This window comes from Vulpes lagopus, chromosome 15 (assembly GCF_018345385.1).
Source record: "Vulpes lagopus strain Blue_001 chromosome 15, ASM1834538v1, whole genome shotgun sequence".
Classification (NCBI taxonomy): Eukaryota; Metazoa; Chordata; class Mammalia; order Carnivora; family Canidae; genus Vulpes; species Vulpes lagopus.
In genome coordinates this window covers 25173888-25198893 of record NC_054838.1, presented here as the reverse complement: position 1 = coordinate 25198893, position 25006 = coordinate 25173888, and the positions used below count along the sequence as shown (strand labels likewise).

Below are 25006 nucleotides of genomic sequence, written 5' to 3'. Positions count from 1 at the left end.
AGTTTACTGAACAAGCAGCACTGGGAAGGTCCAGGACTGAGAGAAAATAGTATATAGAACTAGAGGGTCCTTTTTTTCCCTTTTTCCATTATGATGCATTTTTATATCAGACTAAAAATTTCCAATATTTTTTCTCTTTTCCCACATTAACTACAATATTTTTTTTTAATTTTTTTTTTATTTATTTATGATAGGCACACAGTGAGAGAGAGAGGCAGAGACACAGGCAGAGGGAGAAGCAGGCTCCATGCACCGGGAGCCCGACGTGGGATTCGATCCCAGATCTCCAGGATCGCGCCCTGGGCCAAAGGCAGGCGCCAAACCGCTGCGCCACCCAGGGATCCCTAACTACAATATTTTACCAGCTCTTCATTCTTAAGTTTTTTCCTTTTTGACCTTCATATTTCTACAATTACATGTCTTAGATATATTTTTCACTTATGGATTCCCTTCAACGTATTCAATTTAATTTTGGTAGATAGACAAGATATGGGTATTTGTTTTTTGTTTTTTTCTGCCTTGTTTTACAATGGTGGAAGTTAGTACCTTCTAACTTCCAACTTCTAACTTCTAACTCCTAACGACCAACATACACCCAGAACCAAGTAGAAAACTGTATTGGTTCATTCTGTGAGATTTTATTCTCTCTTTCTTCCCTTTCTGCCCCTCTTTTTTATCTTGTTTACATTTTGGTGGTCCATATTGGGGCTTTCTATAAGTATTTCTGCTTTATACAAATTTGGGATTGAGCATCTACCAACATACAGAACAAAATACACTCAGAACCAATAGTATCACACTCTAGGACCCCTCAGGTAAACTAAATTCTCTCTCCACTACCACTTCTTCACCACCACCATCCCCCAGCACCCCCTTTTTTTCTTTTTCCTCGTTTCTTTACTTTTTTTTTTCCTTTTTTTTTTCTTCTTTGTTTTTGGTTTTTGGCTTTTTATTTTTACTACTTCCTTTTAAGATTTGTTTTTTACTTCAGTGTCCTTTTGTTCTGTTGTTCTTTTTCTTTTATTTTCTGGTCTCTGACCTCTTCAGAATCTAGGATGTATTTTACTTAGGTCGTGGTTGATATTTTTGACTCAGCCCACTCATTCAGCCACTCTACACTGGACAAAATAACTAGAAAGAAGAATTCACCACAAAAGAAAGAACCAGAAACAATACTCTCTGCAACAGAGTTACAGAATTTGGATTTAAATACGATGTCAGAAAGTCAAATCAGAAGTACAATTATAAAGCTACTGGTGGCTCTGGAAAAAAACTCAAAGGACTCTAGAGACTTTGTTACCACCGAATTAAGATCTAATCAGGCCAAAATTAAAAACAGATTAAACGACATGCAATCCAAACTGAATGTTCTAACTGCTAGGGTTAACGAGATGGAAGAGAGAGTGAGTGACATAGAAGACAAGCTGATGGTAAGGAAGGAAGCTGAGGAAAAAAGAGAAAAACAAGAACCCATGAGGAAAGGCTTAGGGAAATAAATGATAGCTGGAGAAGGAAGAATATACATCTAGTAAGTTTTCCAGAAAAGGCTGAGAGACAGGGAGGACCACAAAGAATATTTGAACAAATCATAGCTGAGAACTTCCCAAATTTGGGGAAGGAAACAGGCATTCAGATCCAAGAGATAAAGAGGACCCCCCCAAAATCAATAAAAACCATTCAATACCTCAACATTTAATAGTGAAACTTGCAAATTTCAAAGATAAAGAGAAAATTCTTAAAGCAGTTTGAGACAAGAGATTCTTGACTTACATGGAGATTATCAGATTATCAGATTAACAGCAGACCTCTCCACAGAGACCTGGCAGGCCAGAAAGGGCTGGCATTATATATATAGGGTACTAAATGAGAAGAACATGCAGCCAAGAATATTTTATCTAGAAAGGCTAATTCAGAATAGAAGGAGAGATAAAGAGCTTCCAGGACAGGCAGAAACTGAAAGAATATGTGACCACCAAACTGGCTCTGCAGGAAATATTAAGGAGGGCCCTGTAAAAGAAAGAGGGAGCCCAAAGAAACAATCCACAAAAACAGGGACTGAATAGAATAGGTAATACAATGACACTAAATTCATATCTTTCAGTAGTTACTCTGAAGGTGAATGGGCTAAATGATCCCATCAAAAGATGCAGGTATCGGATTGGATAAAAAAGCAAGATCCATCTATACGCTGTCTACAAGAGACTCATTTTAGACCTAAGGACACCTCCAGCCTGAAAATGAAGGGCTAGAGAACCATTTACCATTCAAATGGTCCTCAAAAGAAAGCTGGGGTAGCAATCCTCATATCAGATAAATCAAAGTTTATACCAAAGACTGTAGTAAGAGATGAAGAGGGACACTATATCATACTTAAAGGGTCTATCCAGCAAGAAGACCTTACAATCATGAATATTTATGCCCCTAATGTGGGAGCTGCCAAGTATATCAATCAATTAATAACAAAAGTAAAGAGATACTTAGGTAATAATACACTAATAGTAGGAAACTTCAACATGGCGCTTTCAACAAATAACAGATCCTCTAAGCAGAACATTACCAAAAAGACAAGGGCCTTAAATGGTACACTGGACCAAACAGATTTCACAGATATATACAGAACTTTCCATCCAAATGCAACTAAATACACATTCTTCTCAAGTGCACATGGAACTTTCTCCAGAATAGACCACATACTGAGTCACAAGTCAGGTCTCAACCAATAACAAAAGACTGGGATTGTCCCCTGCATATTTTCAGACCACAATGCTTTGAAACTAGAACTCAATCACAAAAAGAAATCTGGAAGACACTCAAACACATGGAGGTTAAAGAGCAACCTATTAAAAGATGAATGGGTCAACCAGGAAATTAGAGAAGAATTAAAAAGATTCATGGAAACTAATGGAAATGAAGATACAACCATTCAAAATCTTTGGGATACAGCAAATGTGGTCCTAAGAGGGAAATACATTGCAATACAAGCCTCCCTCAAAAAATTGGAAAAAGCTCAAATACACAAGCTAACCTCACACCTAAAGGAATTGAAGAACAGCAAATAAAACCTACACCAAGCAGAAGAAGAGAGATAATAAATATTCGAGCAGAACTCAATGAAATAGAGACCAGAATAACTGTAGAACAGATCAACAAAATCAGGAGTTGGTTATTTGAAAGAATTAATGAGATAGATAAACCCCTAGCCAGCCTTATTAAAAAGAAAAGAAAAGAAAAAAAAACAACTCAAATTGATAAAATCACGAATGAAAGAGATCACAACCAATACCAAGGAAATACAAACGATTTTAAAAACATATTATAAGCAGCTATATGCCAACAAATTAGGCAATCTAGAAGAAATGGATGCATTTCTGGAAAACCACAAATACCAAAACTGGAACAGGAAGAAATAGAAAACCTGAACAGGCCAATAACCAGCAAGGAAATTGAAACAGTCATCAAAAACCTCCCAAAACACAAAAGTCAGGGCCAGATGGCTTCCCAGGGGAATTCTATCAAATGTTTAAAGAAGAAATAATGCCTATTCTACTAAAGCTGTTTTGAAAGATAGAAAGGAAGGCAATACTTCCAAACACATTTTATGAGGCCAGCACAACCTTGATTCCAAAACTAGACAAAGACCCCACCAAGATACTAGCCAATAGGATCCAACTGTACATTAAGAGGATTATTCACCATGACCAAGTGGCATTTGTTCCCGGGATGCAAGGCTGGTTCAACACTCATAAAGCAATCAATGTGATAGATCACATCAACAAGAGAAAAAACAAGAACCATATGATCCTCTCAATAGATGCACAGAAAGCATTTGATAAAATACAGCATCCATTCCTGACTAAAACTCTTCAAAGTGTAGGGATAGAGGGAATTTTCCTCAATAACTTAAAACCTGTTTATGAAAAGCCCAAAGTGAATATCATTCTCAATGGGGAAAAACTGAGAGCCTTTCCTCTAAGATCTGGAACACAACAGGAATGTCCACTCTCTCCACTGTTATTCAACATAGTACTAGAAGTCCTAGCCTCAGCAATCAAATAACAAAAAGATATAAAAGGCATTCAAATTGGCAAAGAAGGGACACATGGGTGGCTCAGGGGTTGAGCATCTGCCTTTGGCTCAGGGAGTGATCCTGGGATCTACAATCGAGTCCTACATCAGGCTCCCTGCAGGGATCCTGCTTCTCCCTCTACCAGTGTCTCTGCCTCTCTCTCTCTCTCTCTCTCTCTTTCTCTCTCTCTCTCTCTGTGTCTCATGAATAAATAAGTATATCTTTAAAAAAAAACTGGCAAAGAAGTCAAACTCTCCCTCTTCGTAGATGACGTGATACTGTATATAGAAAACCCAAAAGACTCCACCCCAAGATTGTTAGAACTCATACAGCAATTCAGCAATGTGGCAGGATACAAAATCAATGCACAGAAATCAGTGGAATTTCTATACACTAACAATGAAACTGAAGAAAGAGAAATTAAGGAATCAATCCCATTTACAATTGCACTCAAAAGCATAAGATACCTAGGAATAAACCTAACCAAAGAGGTAAAGGATCTATATCTTAAAAACTACAGAACACTTCTGAAAGAAATTGAGGGACACACAAAGAGATGGTTTGTCTACAACCGCCCTTAATGAACCAACCATAGATTACGGCTTTCAGAGGTTGCAGAAAGTGATCCCAAGACATCTGGGTGATCCCAAAAGGTTACCCAAGAAGCCATCTCTGATTTTCAAGGCAGAGTTGAAAACACAAAATGAAAAATGAAGTCATAACATTACGACTATTTTACATTCCATCCCTGTGTGTACCCAAGTCTTGACCACCTCTGAGTTTTATTAACACAATAAAACCTTTTAGACATTTAAAAAAAAAAACATTCCATGCTCATAGATTGGAAGAATAAATATTGTGAAAATGTCTATGCTACCCAGGGCAATTTACACATTCAATGCAATCCCTATCAAAATACCATGGACTTTCCCAAAGAGTTGGAACAAATAAGATTTGTATGGAATCAGAAAAGACCCTGAATAGCCAGAGGAATATTGAAAAAGAAAACCAATGCCAGATTTCAAGCTGTATTACCAAGCTGTGATCATCAAGACAGTATGGTACTGGCACAAAAACCGACACATGGATCAATAGAACAAAATAGAGAACCCAAAAATGGGCACTCAACTCTATGGTCAACTAATATTTGACAAAGCAGGAAAGACTATCCACTGGAAAAAGGACAGTCTCTTCAATAAATGGTGCTGGGAAAATTGGAACAACCACATGCAGAAGAAGGAAACTAGACCATTCTCTTACACAAAGATAAACGCAAAATGGTTGAAAGGTCTAAACGTGAGACAGGAATCCATCAAAATCCTAGAGAAGAACACAGGCAACACCCTTTTTGAACTTGGCCACCGTAACTTTTTGCAAGATGCATCTATGAAGGCATGGGAAACAAAAGCAAAAATGAACCATTGGGAATTTATCAGGATAAAAAGCTTCTGTACAGCAAAAGAAACAATCGACAACCTACAGAATGGGAGAAGATATTTGCAAACGACATATCAGATAAAGGGCTAGTATCTAAGATCTATAAAGAACTTACTAAAATCAACACCCAAGAAATAAACAATCCAATCATGAAATGGGCAGAAGACATGAACAGAAATTTCACCAAAGAAGACATAGACATGGCCAACAAGCACATAAGAAAATACTGCGCATCACTTGCCATCAGGGAAATACAAATCAAAACCACAATGAAATACCACCTCACACCAATGAGAATGGTGAAAATTAACAAGACAGGAAACAAGTGTTGGAGAGGATGTGGAGAAGGGGGAACCCTCTTGCACTGTTGATGGGAATGCAAACTGGTATAGCCCCTCTGGAAAATAGTGTGGAGGTTCCTCAAAAAGTTAAAAATACAGCTACCCTACAATCCAGCAATTACACTACTGGGTATTTACCTCAAAGATACAGATGTAGTGAAATGCCGAGACACCTGCACCCCAATGTTCATAGCAGCAATATCCACAATAGCCAAACTGTGGAAAGAGTCATGATGTCCTTTGACAGATGAATGGATAAAGAAGATGTGGTCTATATACACAATGAATATTACTCAGCCATCAGAAAGGACGAATACCCACCATTTGCTTCGACCTGAATGGAACTGGAGGGTATTATGCTGAGTAAAATAAGTCAATCAGAGAACAATCATCATATGATTTCACTCATATGGGGAATATGAGATATAGTTATAGGGATTATAAGGGAAAGGAGGGGAACTGAGTGGGAAAAATTAAAGGAGATAAACCATGAGAAACTCCTAAGTCTGGGAAACCAACAAAGGGTTGCAGAAGGGGAGGTAGGCGGGGGGGTTGGGGTAATTCGATGACAGGCACTGAGGAGGGCACTTGATGGGATGAGCACTGGGTGTTATACTATATGTTGGCAAATCGAACTTAAATAAAAACAAATGAAAAAAAAAACATTATATATCAGGGTGCCTGGGTGGGGTTGTCAGTTAAGCATCTGACTCTTGCTTTCGGTTCAGGTCCTGATCTCAGGGTCATGGGATAAAGCCCCACATTTGGCTCTAAGCTCAGTGTGAAGTCTGCTTGAGGTCTCTCCTTCTCCCTCTCCTGCTGCCTCTTCTGCTTGAGCTTGCTCCCTCTCTAAAATAAATAGAGCTTTAAAAAAATTATGTATAATTTGTTCCCATTACTGCAAAACAAAGCAAAAAATCCATCTACCTACCTACTTATCTATCTATCTATGAAGAGAGAAATAGAAAAAGACCTGTTAGGATACACAACAAAATATTAAACAATAATCTCTAGATGATATGATTACAGGTGATTTTTTATTATCTGTCTTCTTCAGCTTCTTCTTGTATATAAGTGTTTCTTTTCTTTTCTTTTTTTTAAATATTTTATTTATTTATTCATGAGAGACACACAGAGAGAGAGAGGCAGAGACACAGGCAGAGGGAGAAGCAGGCTCCATGCAGGGAGCCCGACGTGGGACTTGATCCCGGGTCTCCAGGATCACACCCTAGGCTGCAGTCAGCCCTAAACCGCTGCGCCACTGGGGCTGCTCTAAGTGTTTATTTTCCATATTCTTTTTTTTTTAAGATTTATTTATTTATTTATTCATGAGAGAGGCAGAGACATAGGCAAAGGGAGAAACAGGAGCCTGAGCTCTCTATGGGGAATCTGATGCAAGACTCAATCCCAGGATCCTGGGATCATGCCCTGAACCAAAGCAGATGCTCAACCACTGAGTCACCCAGGCGTCCCTATTTCCCATTTTCTTTAAAATGAATGTTTTTCACTTTGATAATAAGATATTCAGTTATTTGTTTTAATCTCCTGATAGGATGCCATATGAAGTTCAGGCCATCAGTTACAAAATTTTCTTACGTAAATAGTTTAACTTAAGTGTACTCAAGCTTTTCGGTTTAACTTCTCAATTGTAGGAAAGAAAAAGACCATGTTCTACAACACCACTAGGAAATCATCAGACGAATCAACAAGGGAGGACATTCTATAAGATAAATGATCTGACATAATCAAAAAGTCACTGTTATAGGAAAAAACAAGTGGTAGAACTGATTAGATTATCTAGATCAAAGGTGACACAACAGTGAAATACAAAATGTGAAAGAAACTTCATTGGCTTCTGCTTATAAACAACACCCACAAAAGACATTTTTTGGGGAAAAAGACATTTTGGGAATAATTATGGAAACGGGTAGAATATTGGATCATAAGGGAGCTTTACAAAAAATATAAATAAATAAATAAATAAATAAATAAATAAATAAATAAATAAAAATAAGGGAGCTTTACTATTAATTTTCATGAATGAGATAATGGTGTTCTGGTTCTTTTTTTTTTTTTTTTTTTTTTTTTTTGGTGTTCTGGTTCTTTAACAGAATGTATAGAAAGTCCTTATTTCTAGAAATGCATGCTGAGGTATTTAAATGTGAGATATCATGATGCCTGATAGAGAAAGTGAAATGTCAACAGTTCAATCTAAATGGTGAGTGTTCACTGCAGTGTTCTTGGGGAAAAAATTCTTTTAAGACTATTAAGCTTCCAAATGGCAAGGACTGTATCCTCTCAATTCTGTATACCCCGCACCTAAAACACATCCTGGTACAATAAATGTCTGTTGAGAAAATGAATAAATTAAAAGAAGCTCATATTTTGAGATGCTGGGCTTTGGGGCTGGTAGAAATGGTGATGCTCTACAAGTTGCTGCCATCTGCTGAAAAAATTAACAGATATAAAATCTTCTGTATTGCCTCGCATATATCAGGTACTCAGTAAATGTTAGTTCCCTTATTTTTTCCCATTCCTTTTCCCCTGATACTCTTTAGACAAATGACAGATGTCATTAAAATCAAACAACTATTTGGAAATTTATCACATAATAGACAAACCAGAAAGGACAACTAATGGGGTTGAAACAGACTGAATTCATTGAGTTAATCAGAATGAATGGACATTCTTTTTGGACAAAATACTATATGAAAAGCCCTTGCCTAGACTATGACGGACATAAAAGAGAGGTCTGAAATAGTAGCAATCATAACTATAATAACTAACTTTATATATTTTACCTCACTGAATCTTTAAATTCACTGTAGGTTGTACTATAATTGTCCTCATTGTTTTAAGTAAGGAAAGCAAGGCATGGAGAAGTAGCCAAAGGTCACAGAGTAAGTATGTGGTAGAGCTGGGATCCAAACATACTAAAGAGCTCTTGCTCTTAACCACCACTTTCTATTCTTGCCCTTGTCCTATTCCATGTGAAGGGTGGAATGTACTTCTAGCCACTCTTCTCAAAGGTATGTTAGGAATCTTTCTAGACAAAATTATTATAGAGTGTTACAGGGTCACTTAAAGCAAGCAGACTAGATAAGGAAGTAACCACATACCTGCAGAACAGATGGGATTTTCTCCTGAAGTCCTGAGCCTAAAAAGAGGGAAAGAGTATGTTGAATAAAATTAGATACCCACATTTAATCTACACAGTAACAAAACTTGGGCAGCCCCGGTGGCGCAGCGGTTTGGTGCTGCCTGCAGCCCAGGGCGTGATCCTGGAGACCCTGGATCGAGTCCCACGTCAGGCTCTCTGCATGGAGCCTGCTTCTCCCTCTGCCTGTGTCTCTGCCTCCCTCTCTCTCTATGTGTGTCTCTATGAATAAATAAATAAAGTCTTTAAAAAAAAAATAATCTACACAGTAACAAAACTTGTATGCTTTTCATCAAGGATAAGTCAATGCTAGATATTTCCTTATTCCTTCCTTCCCTTCTTTCCATAAACATCATTAAGTACCTATTATGTGCCAAACATCGTGAAGATGCAAAAATAAGTAAAATGTCTCTATATATGGCCTAGCTGGGAGAGAGGTACGTAAACAAATGTGATCCACAATTTCATGCTGATCCAGAACAAACACTTGTTCAAGATTTGATGGAACACCAAGTAAAGTGTGGTCATTCCAACTAGGGGGGTAAAACCATGTGACCTGAGTTTTAAAAATGAAGAACTGTTCTTGATTACTTAGCCTTAAGGAAAAGCATTCTAGGGAAAGGCGTGAAAGTGGTATGCTCTGGGAAGAACAAACAGCTGGGTGTGAGTAGAACTTAAGCAACAGGGAAAAGGCAGATTGGTGAAAGAGATGAATCAAAGGCCACATTGTGAAGAACCTCATGCTCTGTGCTAAGAAGTTTGATGTTTACTATATATAGGCAGTGGGAAGCTCCTAACAGAGTTTAAGTGCAGGGCCACTATGATCAAGTTTTAGAAAGTTAACCCTGGGGTCCCTGGGTGACTCAGCCAGTGAAGCGTCTGCCTTTAGCTCAGGTCATGATCTCCAGGTCCTGGGATCAAGTCCCCTGTCAGGCTCCCCACTTGGCGGGTAGTCTGCTTCTCCCTCTCCCTCTCTCTCCAGCTTGTATTCTCTCTCTTTCTCAAATAAATAAATAAACTCAGAAAAAGGAGAAGGAGAAGGAGAAGAAGAAGAAGAAGAAGAAGAAAAAGAAAGAAAAGAAAGAAAGAAAGAAAGAAAGAAAGGAAAGGAAAGGAAAAAAAGAAAAGAAAAGAAAGAAAGAAAAGAAAAGAAAAGAAAAAAGAAAACAAAAGAAAAGAAAAGTTAACCCTGGCAGCAGGTGAGCGATGAATGGGATGAGGTGAGACTGAGGCAAGAGAACCAGTAAGGTGGTCCTTGCAGTAGCCCTGCAAAGAGGACAGAGAGGAAGGAACAGCAATGAGAACAATGAGAGCCAGACTGAATACGGAAGTTATAGAATATGGAAGAGAATCATACGGCTCTGTTTGGCAAACCAGGTTATCAGATATTTTATTTGAACTCAGCATCCTGCAAAGTTTCAAAACTAAATTGTAGTACAAGTTGGAAACAAGCAGATCTGTGATTAAATGTTGACTGTACCATTTCCAAACTGTGACCTTCCATATGTTCTTTCATATCTCTGTAACTCAGTTATCTCATCTCTTTAAAATGCAGATAATAATAGTATAATCTCATGGGACTGAAAATCTATCTTAAACTCTCTGAGCCAGTTTCCTTTTTTGTAAAATGACAAAATCTATATTTGTCCTGTAATGTTTTTGTAAAAATTAGAGAGAATGTGTAAAATAGTTCTATAGTAAGCATGGTGCTATAGTAGTACTTACTGAATAGTCGTCTGATTAATGATGGGGAAATAGATTAAGATGGAAAAGAAATCACAGGAGAGAGGCTTCAATAAATGTAAGGGATTAAAGAAATCATGCAGGCTCATAAGTGCCATGCGATCCAGGGAGATATATAATTCATTGTTTTATATCATATGGCTGCCACACGTAAGACACTCAGTGAATATCTGCTGAATAGAGAAATAAATTACCAAATACCATTCATTACCATCTAGAGAGAAACAGTAGGGGGTAGCAAACTGTATATGAAAGGCAGTGGGAAAAAAAACTTGGGTTTGAATCTTAACTCCAACTCATATTAGCTATGTCATCTTAGAGCAATTAATTTACCTCTCTGGACCTCAGTTATTTATGTATAAAATTAAGATAATAAGACCCATTTCACCAGGTCACTATGAGGATCTATTCATTCATTAAACAAATACTTATTAAATGCCTAATATGTGCCAGATACCATTCTAGGCTCTAAGGATACAGCAGTAAACTAGACTAACAAAATCCTTAGGTACATAATGCTTGTATTCAAGGGGGTGGGTGGGGAAGACAATTTAAGTAACCATACATATACCTATATATAAAATGTGTCAGGTGGTGATACCTGCAATGAAGAAAAATAAAGCAAGGTAAGGAAATAATAAAGACTGATGGAGGGAGAGGACACTATTTTACATAGGGTAGTCAGGGAAGACCTCTCTAATGAGATGATATTTGGGCACAAACCTGAATGAAGTGAGGAGATCAAGCCATATGGATATCTTTTTTTAGAAAAATTTTTAATGGGCAGCCCAGGGGGCTCAGTGGTTTAGTGCCACCTTCAGCCCAGGGCCTGATCCTGGGGATACGGGATCAAGTCCCATGTGGGCTCCCTGCGTGGAGCCTGCTTCTCCCTCTGCCTGTCTCTGCCTCTCTCTGTGTGTCTCTCATGAATAAATAAATAAAATCTGAAAGAAAAAAAAAAGAAAGAAAGAAAAGAAAGAGAAAGAAAGAAAAAGAAGAAAGAAAGAAAGAAAGAAAGAAAGAAAGAAAGAAAGAAAGAAAGAAAGAAGAAAGAAAGAAAGAAAGAAAGAAAGAAAGAAAGAAAGAAAGAAAGAAAGAAAGAAAGTTTAAGATTTATTTATTTATTTTAGAGAGAGTTCATGTGTGTGCAAGCACATAGGGGCAGGAGCAGAGGGAGAGGCACAGGCTCCGTGTTGAGCATGGAACCCTGAGCATGTAACCAATGTGGGTAGGGCTCGATCACAAGACCCCGAGACCATGACCTGAGCCACAATCAAGAGTCTGACGTTCAACCAAGTACCCAGGCACCCCTAAATTTTTTTAAGTAGGGTCCACCCCCAATGTGGGCCTTGAACTCCCTGCTTAGCAGGGAATCTGCTTCTCCCTTTCCCTCTGCCCCTCCTCTGCTCCTGCTCTCTCTCTCTCACTCTCTCAAATGAATAAATAAAATCATTTTTAAACATTTTAAAAAACAAAAAGAATCATTTTGATTTTATTGTGAAGGATAAAAGGGAAAAGCAAAAGCAAGGGCCTAAGTTAAGAGGCAGGAGGACGGTAGTAAAGAAGATTACAAGGAGCTGGTCCCTAGTAGTTTAGCAAAACAGAAAGCATGAGACCTGAAACTGGAGATGACAAATGATTTTATATAGACAGATTTTATTCTAATAATAATAATCTATATAGACAGATTTTATTCTGTCTATATTTCAAAAGTAGAGCTGAGAGGATTGTTAAAGAATTGGATGTAGGGGATCCCTGGGTGGCGCAGCGGTTTGGCGCCTGCCTTTGGCCCAGGGCGCGATCCTGGAGATCCGGGATCGAATCCCACGTCGGGCTCCCGGTGCATGGAGCCTGCTTCTCCTTCTGCCTGTGTCTCTGCCTCTCTCTCTCACTGTGTTCCTATCATAAATAAATAAAAATTAAAAAAAAAAAAAAAGAATTGGATGTAAAGTGAGAGAAATAACAGTGTCAAGGATGACTACACGGACTTTGGCCTGGGCAACTAGATGAATGGAGTCATCATTTCCTGAGAATGGGGAAAAAGCAAAATGGCAGGGGAGTTAATACCCGAGATGCTCAGTAGACATTTAAGTGGAGATGATGAAAGAAAAATGATGGATGAAATACCTAGCAGAATGCAAATATTAACTATATTTAACCATTGTTATTAATATCCTTACCTTAAGAGAAAAAAGGCTTGCTTAAAAATGGTATCGGTCCTCAGACACAGCATCTACAGCAAAATAGTCATGTTAGAACAATCTTAATTATTCATAGCCTTCCAAGCACCTCTTCAGAAAGAGGCTAGAAACCCAAAGTAAACAATGCAAAAAGGACCCCCAAATGCTCTTGTCTAGCAAAGAAGCTGTCCCTCAGTGAATCCTGAACATGAAGACAAATCAAGGTCTTCCACATTCTTATTCTACCCACTACAGAAAATGCTAAAAAAACAGAAGTCCCCCATCCATGCTGCCTTTTTTTCCCCTTTATTTTCCCTTTCTAATTTGATTTATTTTTTTTCTTATATCAATCAACAGTTATGCATCTGCCAAGCGCAGGCACTGTGGCAAAGGACTTAAACCATTCCCTAATTCTCAAAAGACTGCAAGACAATTTCACAGATGAGACTACTGAGGCTCACAGAGTTTATATTCCAAGAAATTATGGCTAATAAGTGTCTAAGAGGACTGTTTTACTCCACAAAAAAGTGTGCCTCTGTTACAGCACACTGTCTTAGTAATAATAATGACATCAATATCAACAAAACAATAATAATGAGAGGAGGCGGTAGCAATGGCAGCTTTCCTCTCTAAGTTTCCACCCTCCCTTTCTTTCAAACTCACTCTGCCCTGCTGGCACCCACTGGAAACAACAGTGGAATAGCTTTACTAAAGGAGTGTTTAACATAAAGGTCTTTTTATAAAGCAATTAGGTAATAAATTCTAAATGTCCTAAGGCCCCATAACATGAAGAGAAATTCCTATCCTCTAATGGTAACAATTTAATCAAAATGTATATAATATCAATATCAAACAATCCTTTCAATATGTATATGTTAAAATCCTATTACACAAAAGAAAGTCTGAGAAACTGTCACAGACAAGAGAAGCCTAAGGAGACATGATGACTAAATGTAATATAATATTCCAGATGGAATCCTGGAACAGAAAAATGACATTAGATTTTATAAAATGAGGGCAGCCCAGATGGCTCAGCGGTTTAGCTTCGCCTTCAGCCCAGGGCCTGATCCTGGGGACCCAGGATCGAGTCCCACGTCAGGCTCCCTGCATGGAGCCTGCTTTTCCCTCTGCCTGTGTCTCTGCCTCTCTCTCTCTCTCTCTCTCATGAATAAATAAATAAAATCTTTAAAAAAAAAAGATTTTAAAAAATGAAAGAAATACGAATAAAGTATGGACTTTAATTAGTAATAATATATTAATTTCAGTTCATTATGAAAAGCATACCATACTAAAGACAGTAATAGGCAAAACTGGATATGAGGTATATGGGAATTCTCTGTACTATCTTTGCAACTTATCTGTAATTCTAAAACAATTCTAAAATAAATATTATTTTTAAAAGGCTATTATATGCCAACTACTGTGCTGAGTATTAAAGGGAATATAAAAACAAAATGTAACAAATAGACAAACTTTGAAAATATTATGCTAAGTGAAAGAAGCTAGTTAGAAAGAGAAAAATACTGTATGACTCCATTAATATGAAATACCCAGAACAGGCAAATTTATAGACAAAGAAAATAGATTAGTGGTTGATTAGAGCTGCAGGGTTTGGGGTGGTAGGGATGACAACTAAGAGATAATGGAGTTTCTTTTTGGGGTGATGAAAATGTTCTGAAATTGATTGTAGTAATGGATGCATATTCTGAGTATACACACACACACACACCTGTAATCTCTAAGCCCAATGTGGGGCTCAAACACGTGACCCTGGGATCAAGAGTCACATACTCTCCCATACTGTACTGACTGAGCCAGCCAGGTACCTCATACTTTGAATATATTAAAAGTCATTGAATTATATATTTTAAATGGGTAAATATATAAATAGTATCTCAATAAAGCTGTTCAAAAAAATGTAAGCACAATCCCTATCCTGGAGGAGTTCAAATGATTGGAGATACAGACATACACCTGTATTAAACAGCTAAACAGAACCACAGGTATTATAGGATTTAAGTCAAAATAGGTGGTATGAATAATAAGCACCTCTGGCAGGAAATTCAGGTGGAAATGGCCAGGAGAAGTTTTTAGCTTTTGGAGTGTTATGTCTGTAACACTGAGCACATTGAGAATGTGCTCACTCATGAACATTCTCCTCAGAAAAATAAATATAATCATGAATATCCAAAAGTTTGCACACTACTTAGGGAGATTCACTGGAACTCTTCAAACACCCATACATCACTATGCTAAACAAAAACTCCTCAGGGGCAAGGGTCATGTTGTATTCCTCTCAGGTACATTATAGACATTCAATCAAGATTTGTTTTTGTAAATAAATAAATGATTAGAAAGTGAATGAGTGATAATCATGGCTACCATTTATTAAGCATCCACATCTATTTTGTTGAGTACCTACCATATATCTAAATCATAATTCCCTTACAGAATATTATTATTCTGTATTATTATCCCATTTTACAGTTGAAGAAATGGAGATTAAATAATTTACCCAAAGTCAAACAGCCACTATTAGAATTAGCATAGGATCTTAGGATTCTCTGACCCTAAAGTCCATTAAGTTTCCCACTATTCAACACCCTCTCTCAAATCTGTTAGTGCTTAAGAAATCGGGGGGGGCGGTACCCCTCAGTGGCTCAAGTCAGTTAAGCAACCAACTCTTGGTTTTGTTCAGGTCATGAGCTCAGGGTTGTGAGATCAAGCCCTACGTCTGGCTCTGTGCTCAGCATGGAGTCTGCTTGAGATTCTCCCTCTCCTTCTCCCTAAAATATTTTATTTTATTATAAAATAAATATATATTCTGTTCACTCATCTCTATTCTGTTCGTCATGGTTGATAGATCTTGGGACTGGAGGAACCTTAGACTCATCTATTCTAACTCCAGAGAGGGGAAGTACTGGCAGAAGTACTGGCTAGTGGCTGGAGCTCCTGTCTCCTGGGGCTCCCTGTTGTCTTCCCTGCTTTTTATGCCAGCCAATATTAGGTTAAGCATACTGCACGCATAATTACAAAGTCCTTTAGTATCCGATTTAATTGCAGTTTTTAGGATCACCTATGCATTTTGCCCTTCCTTCCAACTATTCATATCATTTCCAATCTTCTCTTCATTCTCTGGGAGACTTTTCCTAAATTTGCTCAAGCTTCTCCCTTCCCCCTCCTCAATTTTTTTTTTTTAACAATTTATTTACTTTTCTGAGAGAGAGAGAGAGAGAGAGAGAGAGAGCATGAGTGAGGCAGGACAGAGGGAGAGGGTCTGAGCCGAAACCAAGAGTTATATGCTTAACTGACTCCGCCAACCAGGCACCCTCAGAATATATTCTTAAGTAGGCCACTTCATACAGAAGAGGAACTGAATGGGAAGAAAGATCTAGATGACACTGATTTTTTCCCTCACGTTAATCACTCAGATTTCTCAGTCTCTACAAAAGCAAAGGATTTAATTATCTAAAAGCCAGGCTTAAGGGTTGACAACTTTCTGGAAGACATTCAAATTGTGGTGTGAACTCTCCCTTTCAGCTCTGGGAAATGTGCTTCCTCTCCCCTGCAATGCTTGGCATTATTTATCAGAACAAAAGTAATCTATTTTGGGACTATATCCACAAATACCCACTCCCCCCAGTCAGCAAATGAAGAGCGGCTATAGCTCTGCAGCAAATAAAGAGGGTGGTGACGTTAGTGAATGAATGAATGAACAGGGACACAGCTGCTGCAGTGGGTTACAAAAATACTTGTGCCGTTAGCTCGGGAGCCAAGAACAGAGGGACCGCACAGCTACTAAAGACTGAAGTCATGAGGCCAAATCTAGACCGTATGACTAGCTTCACACACCAGAACCCTTAGGTGAGTGGAGACAGTAGTGAGTCAGGGGCCCATGAGGCAGGCAACTAAAAGCTGTTTTACAGGTATTAACAGAATACTTTTGTTTATAAACAAATATTTAAAATGGCAGTTTCTACCGCTTACTGAGTATATCCTTTGTGCTAATCACTTTACACATACTCTTTCAGTTCATCTTTACACTACTCCGATAGAGACATAATTGAGACAATTGCGTCTATTTTACAGAGGAAAAATGAGAGGCTTAGGAAAATTGTCCAAAGTTATAGGTTTGATAAGAGGTACCAAGAATTCAAACCCATGGCTGACTGAATCCAAACCCCATGTCTTCCAGTCTACCACACTACCTCTCAAAAGAGTAATACCAATTCATGAAATTCATATGCTAATAATAATAGTATCAATAATCCTACCATTTGTTGAGCACCTGCTATATGCCAAACATCATTTCCTTAAATCCTCACAACCGTTCCGTGAGGTAGGTTTTTCTACTCTCATTTTACTGTGAAGAAACTAAAGCTTGGAAAGGTGAATCAATATGCCCAAAGCACACAGCTGGCGAGTGGTCTTCTAGCTGACCTTTTCCCAAGTTCTTTCAAAATTGCTTTTGTTAATAGTTTTCCCTTTGGTCTAGATCTCTTCTTAATATGTTTAATATGTTGAGTGTCAAAGTCTGTCTTTGAACTAAGTCTTTATGGCAGTTAAGAGCACAGGTTATAGATTCACACAAACATGGGTTTGAATATCAAAACTTCCATTTTAATAGTTGTATGATCTTTGGCAAGTCACTAAAGAAATACTTGGCCTTGTGTACATATGATTTAATTTACATGAAATGACAAGAACAGACAAATCTATACCCACAAAGCAGATTAGGGGTTATGTGGGGATGAGCAGAGGGACGAATGAAGAATAACTGCTTATGGGTTTTTTTTTTTTTTGAGTAAAGGAAATGTTCTGGAATTAGATAGTGATGATAGCTGCCCAACTTTGTAAATGTACTAAAAACCACTGAATTTTCCATCTTAAAAGGGTGGATATTATAGTATGTGAATTATATCTCAATTTTTTAAAAAAGAGCTTTCTGCCTGTGGACGCCACCAAGTAAGCATTGTTAAAGTTTCCTCTCCCACCACCGTCATGTCTAAGTCAGTCTCCCAAAGAGCCTGTGCAGCTGTGGAAGTTCTTCACTGGAGGCTGGAGCTTTGAAACAATGGATGAAAGTCTGAGAAAAGTCTGAGAAGTCATTTTGAGCAACGAGGAACCCTTACGGACTGTGTGAATATGAGGGTCCAAACACCAAGCACTCCAAAGGCTTTAAGTTTGTCACGTATGCCACTGTGGAAGAGGTAGATGCAGCCATGAATGCAAGGCCACACAAGGTGGATGGAAGAGAACCAAAGAGAGCTGTCTCAAGAGAAGATTCTCAAAGATCTGGTGCCCATTTAACTGTGAAAAAGATTTTTGTTGGTGGCATTAAAGAAGACACTGAAGAACATCATCTGAGAGATTACTTTGAATAGTATGGGAAAATTGAAGTGATTGAGATCATGACTGACCGAGGCAGGGGCAGAAAGAGAAGCTTTGTTTTTGTAACATTTGATGACCATGACTCTGTAGACAAGACTGTCATTAAAAAAATACCATACTGTGAATGGCCACAACTGTGAAGTAAGGAAAGCCCTATATAAGCAAGAGATGGCTAGTGCTTCATCCAGCCAGAGAGACTGAAGTGGTTCTGGAAACTGTGGAGGTGGTTTTGGTGGGAATGACAACTTTGGTTGCAAGGTAACTTCAGTGGGGTAGGTGGCTTTGGTGTCAGTCGAGGTAGTGGTGGATACAGGGCAGTGGAGATGGCTGTAATGGATTTGCTAATGATAGAAGCCACTTTGGAGGTAGCGCAAGCTATAACTTTGGCAATTACAACAATCAATCCTCAAATGTTGGACCCTAAAAGGAGGACATTTTGGAGGCAGAAGCTCTGGCCCCTATGGTGGTGGAGGCCAATACTTTGGCAAATCATGAAACCAAGGTGACTATGGCGATTCCAGCAGCAGCAGCAGCTATGGCAGTAACAGAAGGTTTTAATTACTGCCAGGAAACAAAGCCTAGTAGGAGAGGAGAGCCAGGGAAGTGACAGGGAAGCCACAGGTTACAATGGATTTGTGAATTCAGCCAAGCACAGTGGTGGCAGGGCCTACCTGCTACAAAGACAAGTTTTAGACCATACTCATGTGTATGGGCAAAAAACTTGAGGACTGTATTTGTGACTAATTGTGTAATAGGTTATTTCAGTTTCTGTTCTGTGGAAAGTGTAAAGCATTCCAACAAAGGGTTTTAATGTCATTGTTTTGTTTTGTTTTGTTTTGTTTTTCCACACCCATGCTTTTGATTGCTAAATGTAATAATATGATCATGAAAAAAAGAAAGGAAGGAAGGAAGGAAGGAAGGAAGGAAGGAAGGAAGGAAGGAAGGAGAAAAGAGAAAAGGAAAGAAAAAGAAAAGAAAAGAAAGAAAGAAAGAAAGAAGAAAGAAAGAAAGAAAAGAAAAGAAAAGAAAAGAAAAGAAAAGAAAAGAAAAGAAAAGAAAAGAAAAGAAAAGAAAAGAAAAGAAAATATCTGGCCTTCTAGCATAACTGTTAGATTGTATTTCTAGGCTGCAGTTGAGCTTTGCTAAGCCCTGTATCCTACCTTCCTCCAGGGCTAAATTGTTTCAAAATAACTGTGGTTACCTAAAATGTTAAGTCTAATCCTCTACCATCTCCCCAAGCCTCATCCCCATATTTCTCTGCATACCCTCCCTTGATCCAAGCCCCACTGCTTCCCTCCCTCCCAATTTCATCTGGGCCCTCTGGAACTTCAAATATATTCTCATTTCAGGGCCTTATTCTCTCTGTTTAAATTCTATTGTTCCTTTTTTTTTTTTTTTTTTAGGATTTTATTTATTTATGAGAGGCACAGAGAGAGGCAGAGACATAAGCAGGCTCCCCACAAGGAGCCCAATGTAGGACTCGATCCCAGATCCCGGGATCACGCCCTGAGCCTAAGGCAGACGCTCAACCGCTGAGCCACCCAGGCGTCCCAAATTCTATCATTCTTTAAGTCTTAGTCATGTAAAATCCTCAAGAAAACTTTCCTTACTGCTCAGATTTATTTGGATCCTGCTGTTATACACTTACATAGCACCCAGAATATTTATTTGGGGGCATTTATCACAATTAGTTAAGTAGTTATATGTTTAGCCTGTCTCTTTTGCTAAGAACACAAGTTCTCTGAAGACAGGAAACTGCTACATCCCAACATCTACCATACTTTCTGGCACACTGTGGGTGATCCATAAATATCTGCTGATTGGATTAATAAATTCCTCTAAACTTCACTTATTTTTTTTTAAGATTTATTTATTTACTCTGGGTGGCAGAGAGGAGAGAATCCAAGCATACTCTCCCACTGAGCAGTGAGAATCCCAAGGAGACACCCATGACCCTGAGATCAGGAAAAGATTGAAAACCAAGAGTTGGACGGACATTCAACCAACCGAGCCACTCAGGTGCCCCTCCTTAACTTTAAAGAAGTTATAGGGAATCCCTGGTGGCTCAATGGTTTAGCACCTGCCTTCGGCCCAGGGTGTGATCTTGGAGACCCAGGATCGAGTCCCACACCAGGCTCCCTGCATGGAGCCTGCTTCTCCCTCTGCCTGTGTCTCTGCCTCTCTCTCTCTCTCTCTCTCTCTCTCTCTCTCTCTCATGAATAAAAAAATAAAATCTTTAAAAAAGTTTAAGAAGTTATAAAAATGCTTACCTCATATAGTTGTTGACATGATTGCATTAGATAATATATGAAAAGGACTTAGCAAGTGCAAAACATATTGTTAATGATCAACTTGGTAGCAGTGATAACGGTAGTGATTGTTCAGTTCCTCATTTATTAAACAATATGTACTCTACTGCATGACAGTTGCTGAAGATAAAGCCATGAACAAACTAGTAAAATATCCCTGTCCTACAGCTTATAGTCTAATAGTGACCAGGAAGTAGCCAACTTCTTGATCATTTTCCTGGGCTTTTAGATTCCCTGCCCTTCTAGCCACCCTGAAATTTATGCCCTCCTATTTCACATCTTATGTCCTCCTAATTCACATCTGTTGGGTTTGTTTGCTTCAGTTCTCATTGTTATTTATTCATAGGAATTCTGCTCCATGTTGGCCTTCAATGTTTTTTTACTATGAGATCAGTCCCCAAGGTTACTCCTCCTGGCATACCTTTTGTGATCACCACCCCTGACCTAACCATATCCTTGTGGTTCAGAGGTATGGTAATCCCTGAGGAAAGAACAGTAATCTCAGGGTAAGTGATATCCAGACCTAAACTGGATACTCAAGGACCATCCATTTTCTGTGTAAAGTAACTCAGCAAGTGAGTCATTACTCATTCCCTGGTGGATTCTGACTTCCACAGACATTATCCTGCCATCTTGATTGATCAGTATGTTTTCTGAGGTTTGATGAATATCAGCATTATGGTCTTTTTAAAAAATTATTTAAATTCAATTAATTAGCATTTAATATATTAGTTTCATAAGTAGAGGTCAGTGATTTATCAGTCTTATATAATACCCAATGCTCATTACATCATGTGCCCTCCTTAATGTCCATCAACCAGTTACCCCATCCCCTCAGCCATTATGGTCTTAAAACTACTCCTACTTACTATTTCTATTAAACCAGAGAGGTATGAGATTCCACCCAGTTTTATTCCAGTAAAGTTGGGCTTTTCACTCATCTAAAATGTGAGTGGGGGATGCCTGGATGGCTCAGTTGGCTTAGCATTCAATTTTTGGTTTCAGCTCAGGTCATGATCTCAGGGTCCTGGGATTGAGCCCCACATCAGGCGCCAGGGTCAGCGGGAGTCTACTGGAGATTCTCTTCCTCTCCTTGTTTCTGTTCCTCCCCTTGCTCATATGCCTGCTCTCTCTCTCTCTTTCAAAAAAAATAAATAAATCTTTAAAAAAATAAAATAAAATGTGAGAGGGCTAGAAGCTAAAAACTTCTTGGGTTTCCAAAGAAAGAGTAGTGAGCTAAGAATTTGAAGTTCTAGTCCCAGCTCCACCATGTACTTACATGTAATGTTAACTTTTGTTCAGTCACTTATTCACTCAGTATTTTTTTTTTTTTTAAATGATAGTCACAGAGAGAGAGAGAGAGGCAGAGACACAGGCAGAGGGAGAAGCAGGCTCCATGCACCGGGAGCCCGACGTGGGATTCGATCCCCGGTCTCCAGGATCACACCCTGGGCCAAAGGCAGATGCCAAACCGCTGCGCCACCCAGGGATCCCTTCACTCAGTATTTAACATGTACTACTTCAGGCCAAGTACACTGTAGTCTGGGTACATATACACATAAGGAAAATATTGTTGCCTACCCTCAAATCTTTCTAGTGAAGACAGTAGATAAGCAAATTATTTATTACATTGTAAAGTGAGATTAGTGTAACGGGCTGGATAGGGAAGGGAAGGATTGGCAACTTGGAAGGTCAAGGAAGGTTTTCATTCATTTCACAGATGAAGAAAACCAAGATTATCAAACTACGGAGATGTGAAATACTCAAAAAAGGAAAAGCAGTGGGGTCTTGGGAGAGGTAGAAACACTAGGCTCCAGTCTCAGCTCTACCACTTAAATGGCTGTAGACCTATTATAAAAAAGCATTTAACAATTCAGGCATTCAGTGGGACATCTGAGAACCTATTATGTACCAGACCCTGTGCCAGTAGCTTCCATTTCCTCATTTGTTGTGCCTGTGAAAATCAAATGAAATTATGACAATGAAAGCAATATATAAACTTTAGAATAATATCAGTATTCCTGCATATATAGTCCTTCGTACCTTACAAGTACTCTTATTTACATTATCTTCTATAATCTTTACAATGATTCCGTATGGTGGGCATCATTATCTGCATTTTACAGACATGAAACTGAAGCTCAGAGAGGTCAAACAACACACCTAAGGTCAAATACATAGCAAGATATAGAACCCAGGTCTGATGTAAATTCCCTGGGTTTTCCTTGTAAAGGTAAAGTAATAACACTGCCAGACAGGCTGAGACAAAGATGGTCACAAGACTACATACGATTAGATGCCAAGAGATAAAGCAGCTAGTTCAGAAAATAAAGTCATTTTGGCCAGAGTAGTCAGAAAAGTTTTATGGAAAATATGAGACCTGAGCTGGGTGTTGAAGAATGCAGCATTTGGATAGGTGGTGAGGAGAGTGTGGGCACTGCAAGTGAGACTCTCTAGCCAAAGCAGTAGGGCAGAGTGGAAGAATAAAATCAGTAAAAAGGGCATCTGGAAGATAACAGTGACATCAGACTTAGAGAGGTCTATCTGGCCTTTTTTCTTTAGGTGATGCCCTAGTGACAGATTTACATGGGCTCTCCTGTAGTATAGAACGTTAGGAAACAGTATGCCTTGAAAACTTATCCCTTCCTTTCAGCAGCCCTCAGAATCAAAGCAAATGGAGCAGGAGCATGGAGTCACCAATCTGACCATATGTAACAGTGGAATTTTGAAACTGTCTGATTTTTCTCCTATTATCCTCTCACCAGATGTGGCCAAATTCTCACAATTAGGCTAAAGTGAATATTAATGAGTTATTTTATAAAGAAGTAAGGTTTGAGCCATTAAGGAAGCAAGCCTGACCACATTCAGAGACTACCCCAAGATTAACTACTGGTAGATCCATGAGCAGCAAAGATCATACTGATCTATATACATCAGGGACATAAGATTTCTACAATTAATGCCTAAAATAAAATTTAACATAAATTGCTAAAAGTAAGTCATTATCCTAAGCAGCATTATACAACTAAAAGAACACAACCGAAATCTGTTAAGAGGGCAAGAGAAGACCAAGGAATGCATTCATTTATCATGATTCAGACGGTTTTTACTGCAGTTATTTAAATAAGGTTTTGTAAGTAAAAATTTGGTTTATTACCCCTTTCTTATCGCCAAGTAGCCTCACAGCCCCATCAGGTTACCAAGTCAAAGCGGTAAACTTAGAAACCACTCTGGTAGTGCAAAACTAAAGTGACCTGCTCAAGGTCATACAGATGATGGGAATTTATCCTGGTTCCAAGATTCCCACCTTGGGGCTCTTCCTTCCCGGCCAATGGGCGGCGAGTGTGGCTGGCGGAGGGGGCGTGGCCCACGGGTCAGCGCCACCGGTCGCGCGGAGGAAGGAGTGGAGGGAGCACAGCCCCGTGACTACAAGGCGCCGCGTGTGCTGCCGGGAGAACCTTGTTCTCGCCGGTGTCTCAGACCCGGATGTCTGCAGAGGCGGGGATATCCTCGCCGCCACCTCCCAGCTCTGCTCTCCCCGCCACCTCTGCCGCGCCCTGCGTGCGTGGAAATACGTTACCTTTCCCAGAGCTCCGTTCATCCTTTGTTGCTGCCGCCGGGAACCGTTTAAGTTGAAGACCCGCCCAAGCTGCAGCGATCCCCCTGGCGTCTGAAAACACTAACGGAACGCCTCGACCGTGTCCATTAACGATATCCGACCGAGACTCAGTGCCCGCAGCACCTTGGTTCCGGTAGCTTCTGAGACTCAGTATCTAGAAAACTCTCCAAGACTCCGCCCTCACTACAGCTGAAGTGTCACCTTCACTGCAGCTCTTCCAGGCAGAATTAATTGCCACCTCTGTGTTGGCCCAATGCTTTGCACACGTTTCTGCTATGTCATCCACCATACTGTGTATTATCTGTTACTGTCTCTTTCACATATTTGATTGTAAGTTCTTCAAGAACTGGGATCCTGTTCAATTAATTCATTCCAGTGGCTAGCACAGGACATGGAGATCTGACTTCTAACCTTGATTTATAAGCTGCTTGGCCCTAAGTGAGCTTTTCTGACATTCAGTTGCCTCATGATAATTGATAATAACTACTTTCGTTTGAGTGACCATTATGTGCAATGCATTATGCTCAGAGCATCAATTTATGCCTCAGAAGCCTCTTAGTGAAATATTATCACTTGATTTTATATATAAGGATATTCCAAGAGGTTAAGAGACTTGTCTAGGGCCAACCAACTGGAGCAGAGTTGAGTTTCAAATTCAGTATCCTTTATGCAAAGTGTTTTCCCTCTGATACATCCCTTCTCACATGAGATAATAAAGTCACAGCACAATCATTTACTTTCTTTACACACATAAACCATTTGC

At 39.1% G+C, this 25006-nt stretch overlaps 1 protein-coding gene across 2 annotated transcripts in view; it reads right to left on the bottom strand.

Annotated features, from left to right (window-relative positions):
* Positions 1-24395, bottom strand: part of MRPL48 (mitochondrial ribosomal protein L48) — a 66229-nt gene extending 41834 nt beyond the window's left edge. The window contains exons 1-4 of one of the 2 annotated variants that reach the window (XM_041730702.1): positions 24205-24395; positions 12925-12977; positions 11316-11345; positions 8964-9001 (exon numbers count right to left, since the gene is read on the bottom strand). In XM_041730702.1, coding sequence (XP_041586636.1) covers positions 8964-9001; positions 11316-11345; positions 12925-12977; positions 24205-24225 — 142 coding nt within the window. In that variant the 5' untranslated portion in view covers positions 24226-24395. The remainder of the gene's footprint in view (positions 1-8963; positions 9002-11315; positions 11346-12924; positions 12978-24204) is intronic. The other variant, XM_041730703.1, reaches the window with a different exon arrangement.
* Between the last annotated feature and the right edge of the window lie 611 nt (positions 24396-25006).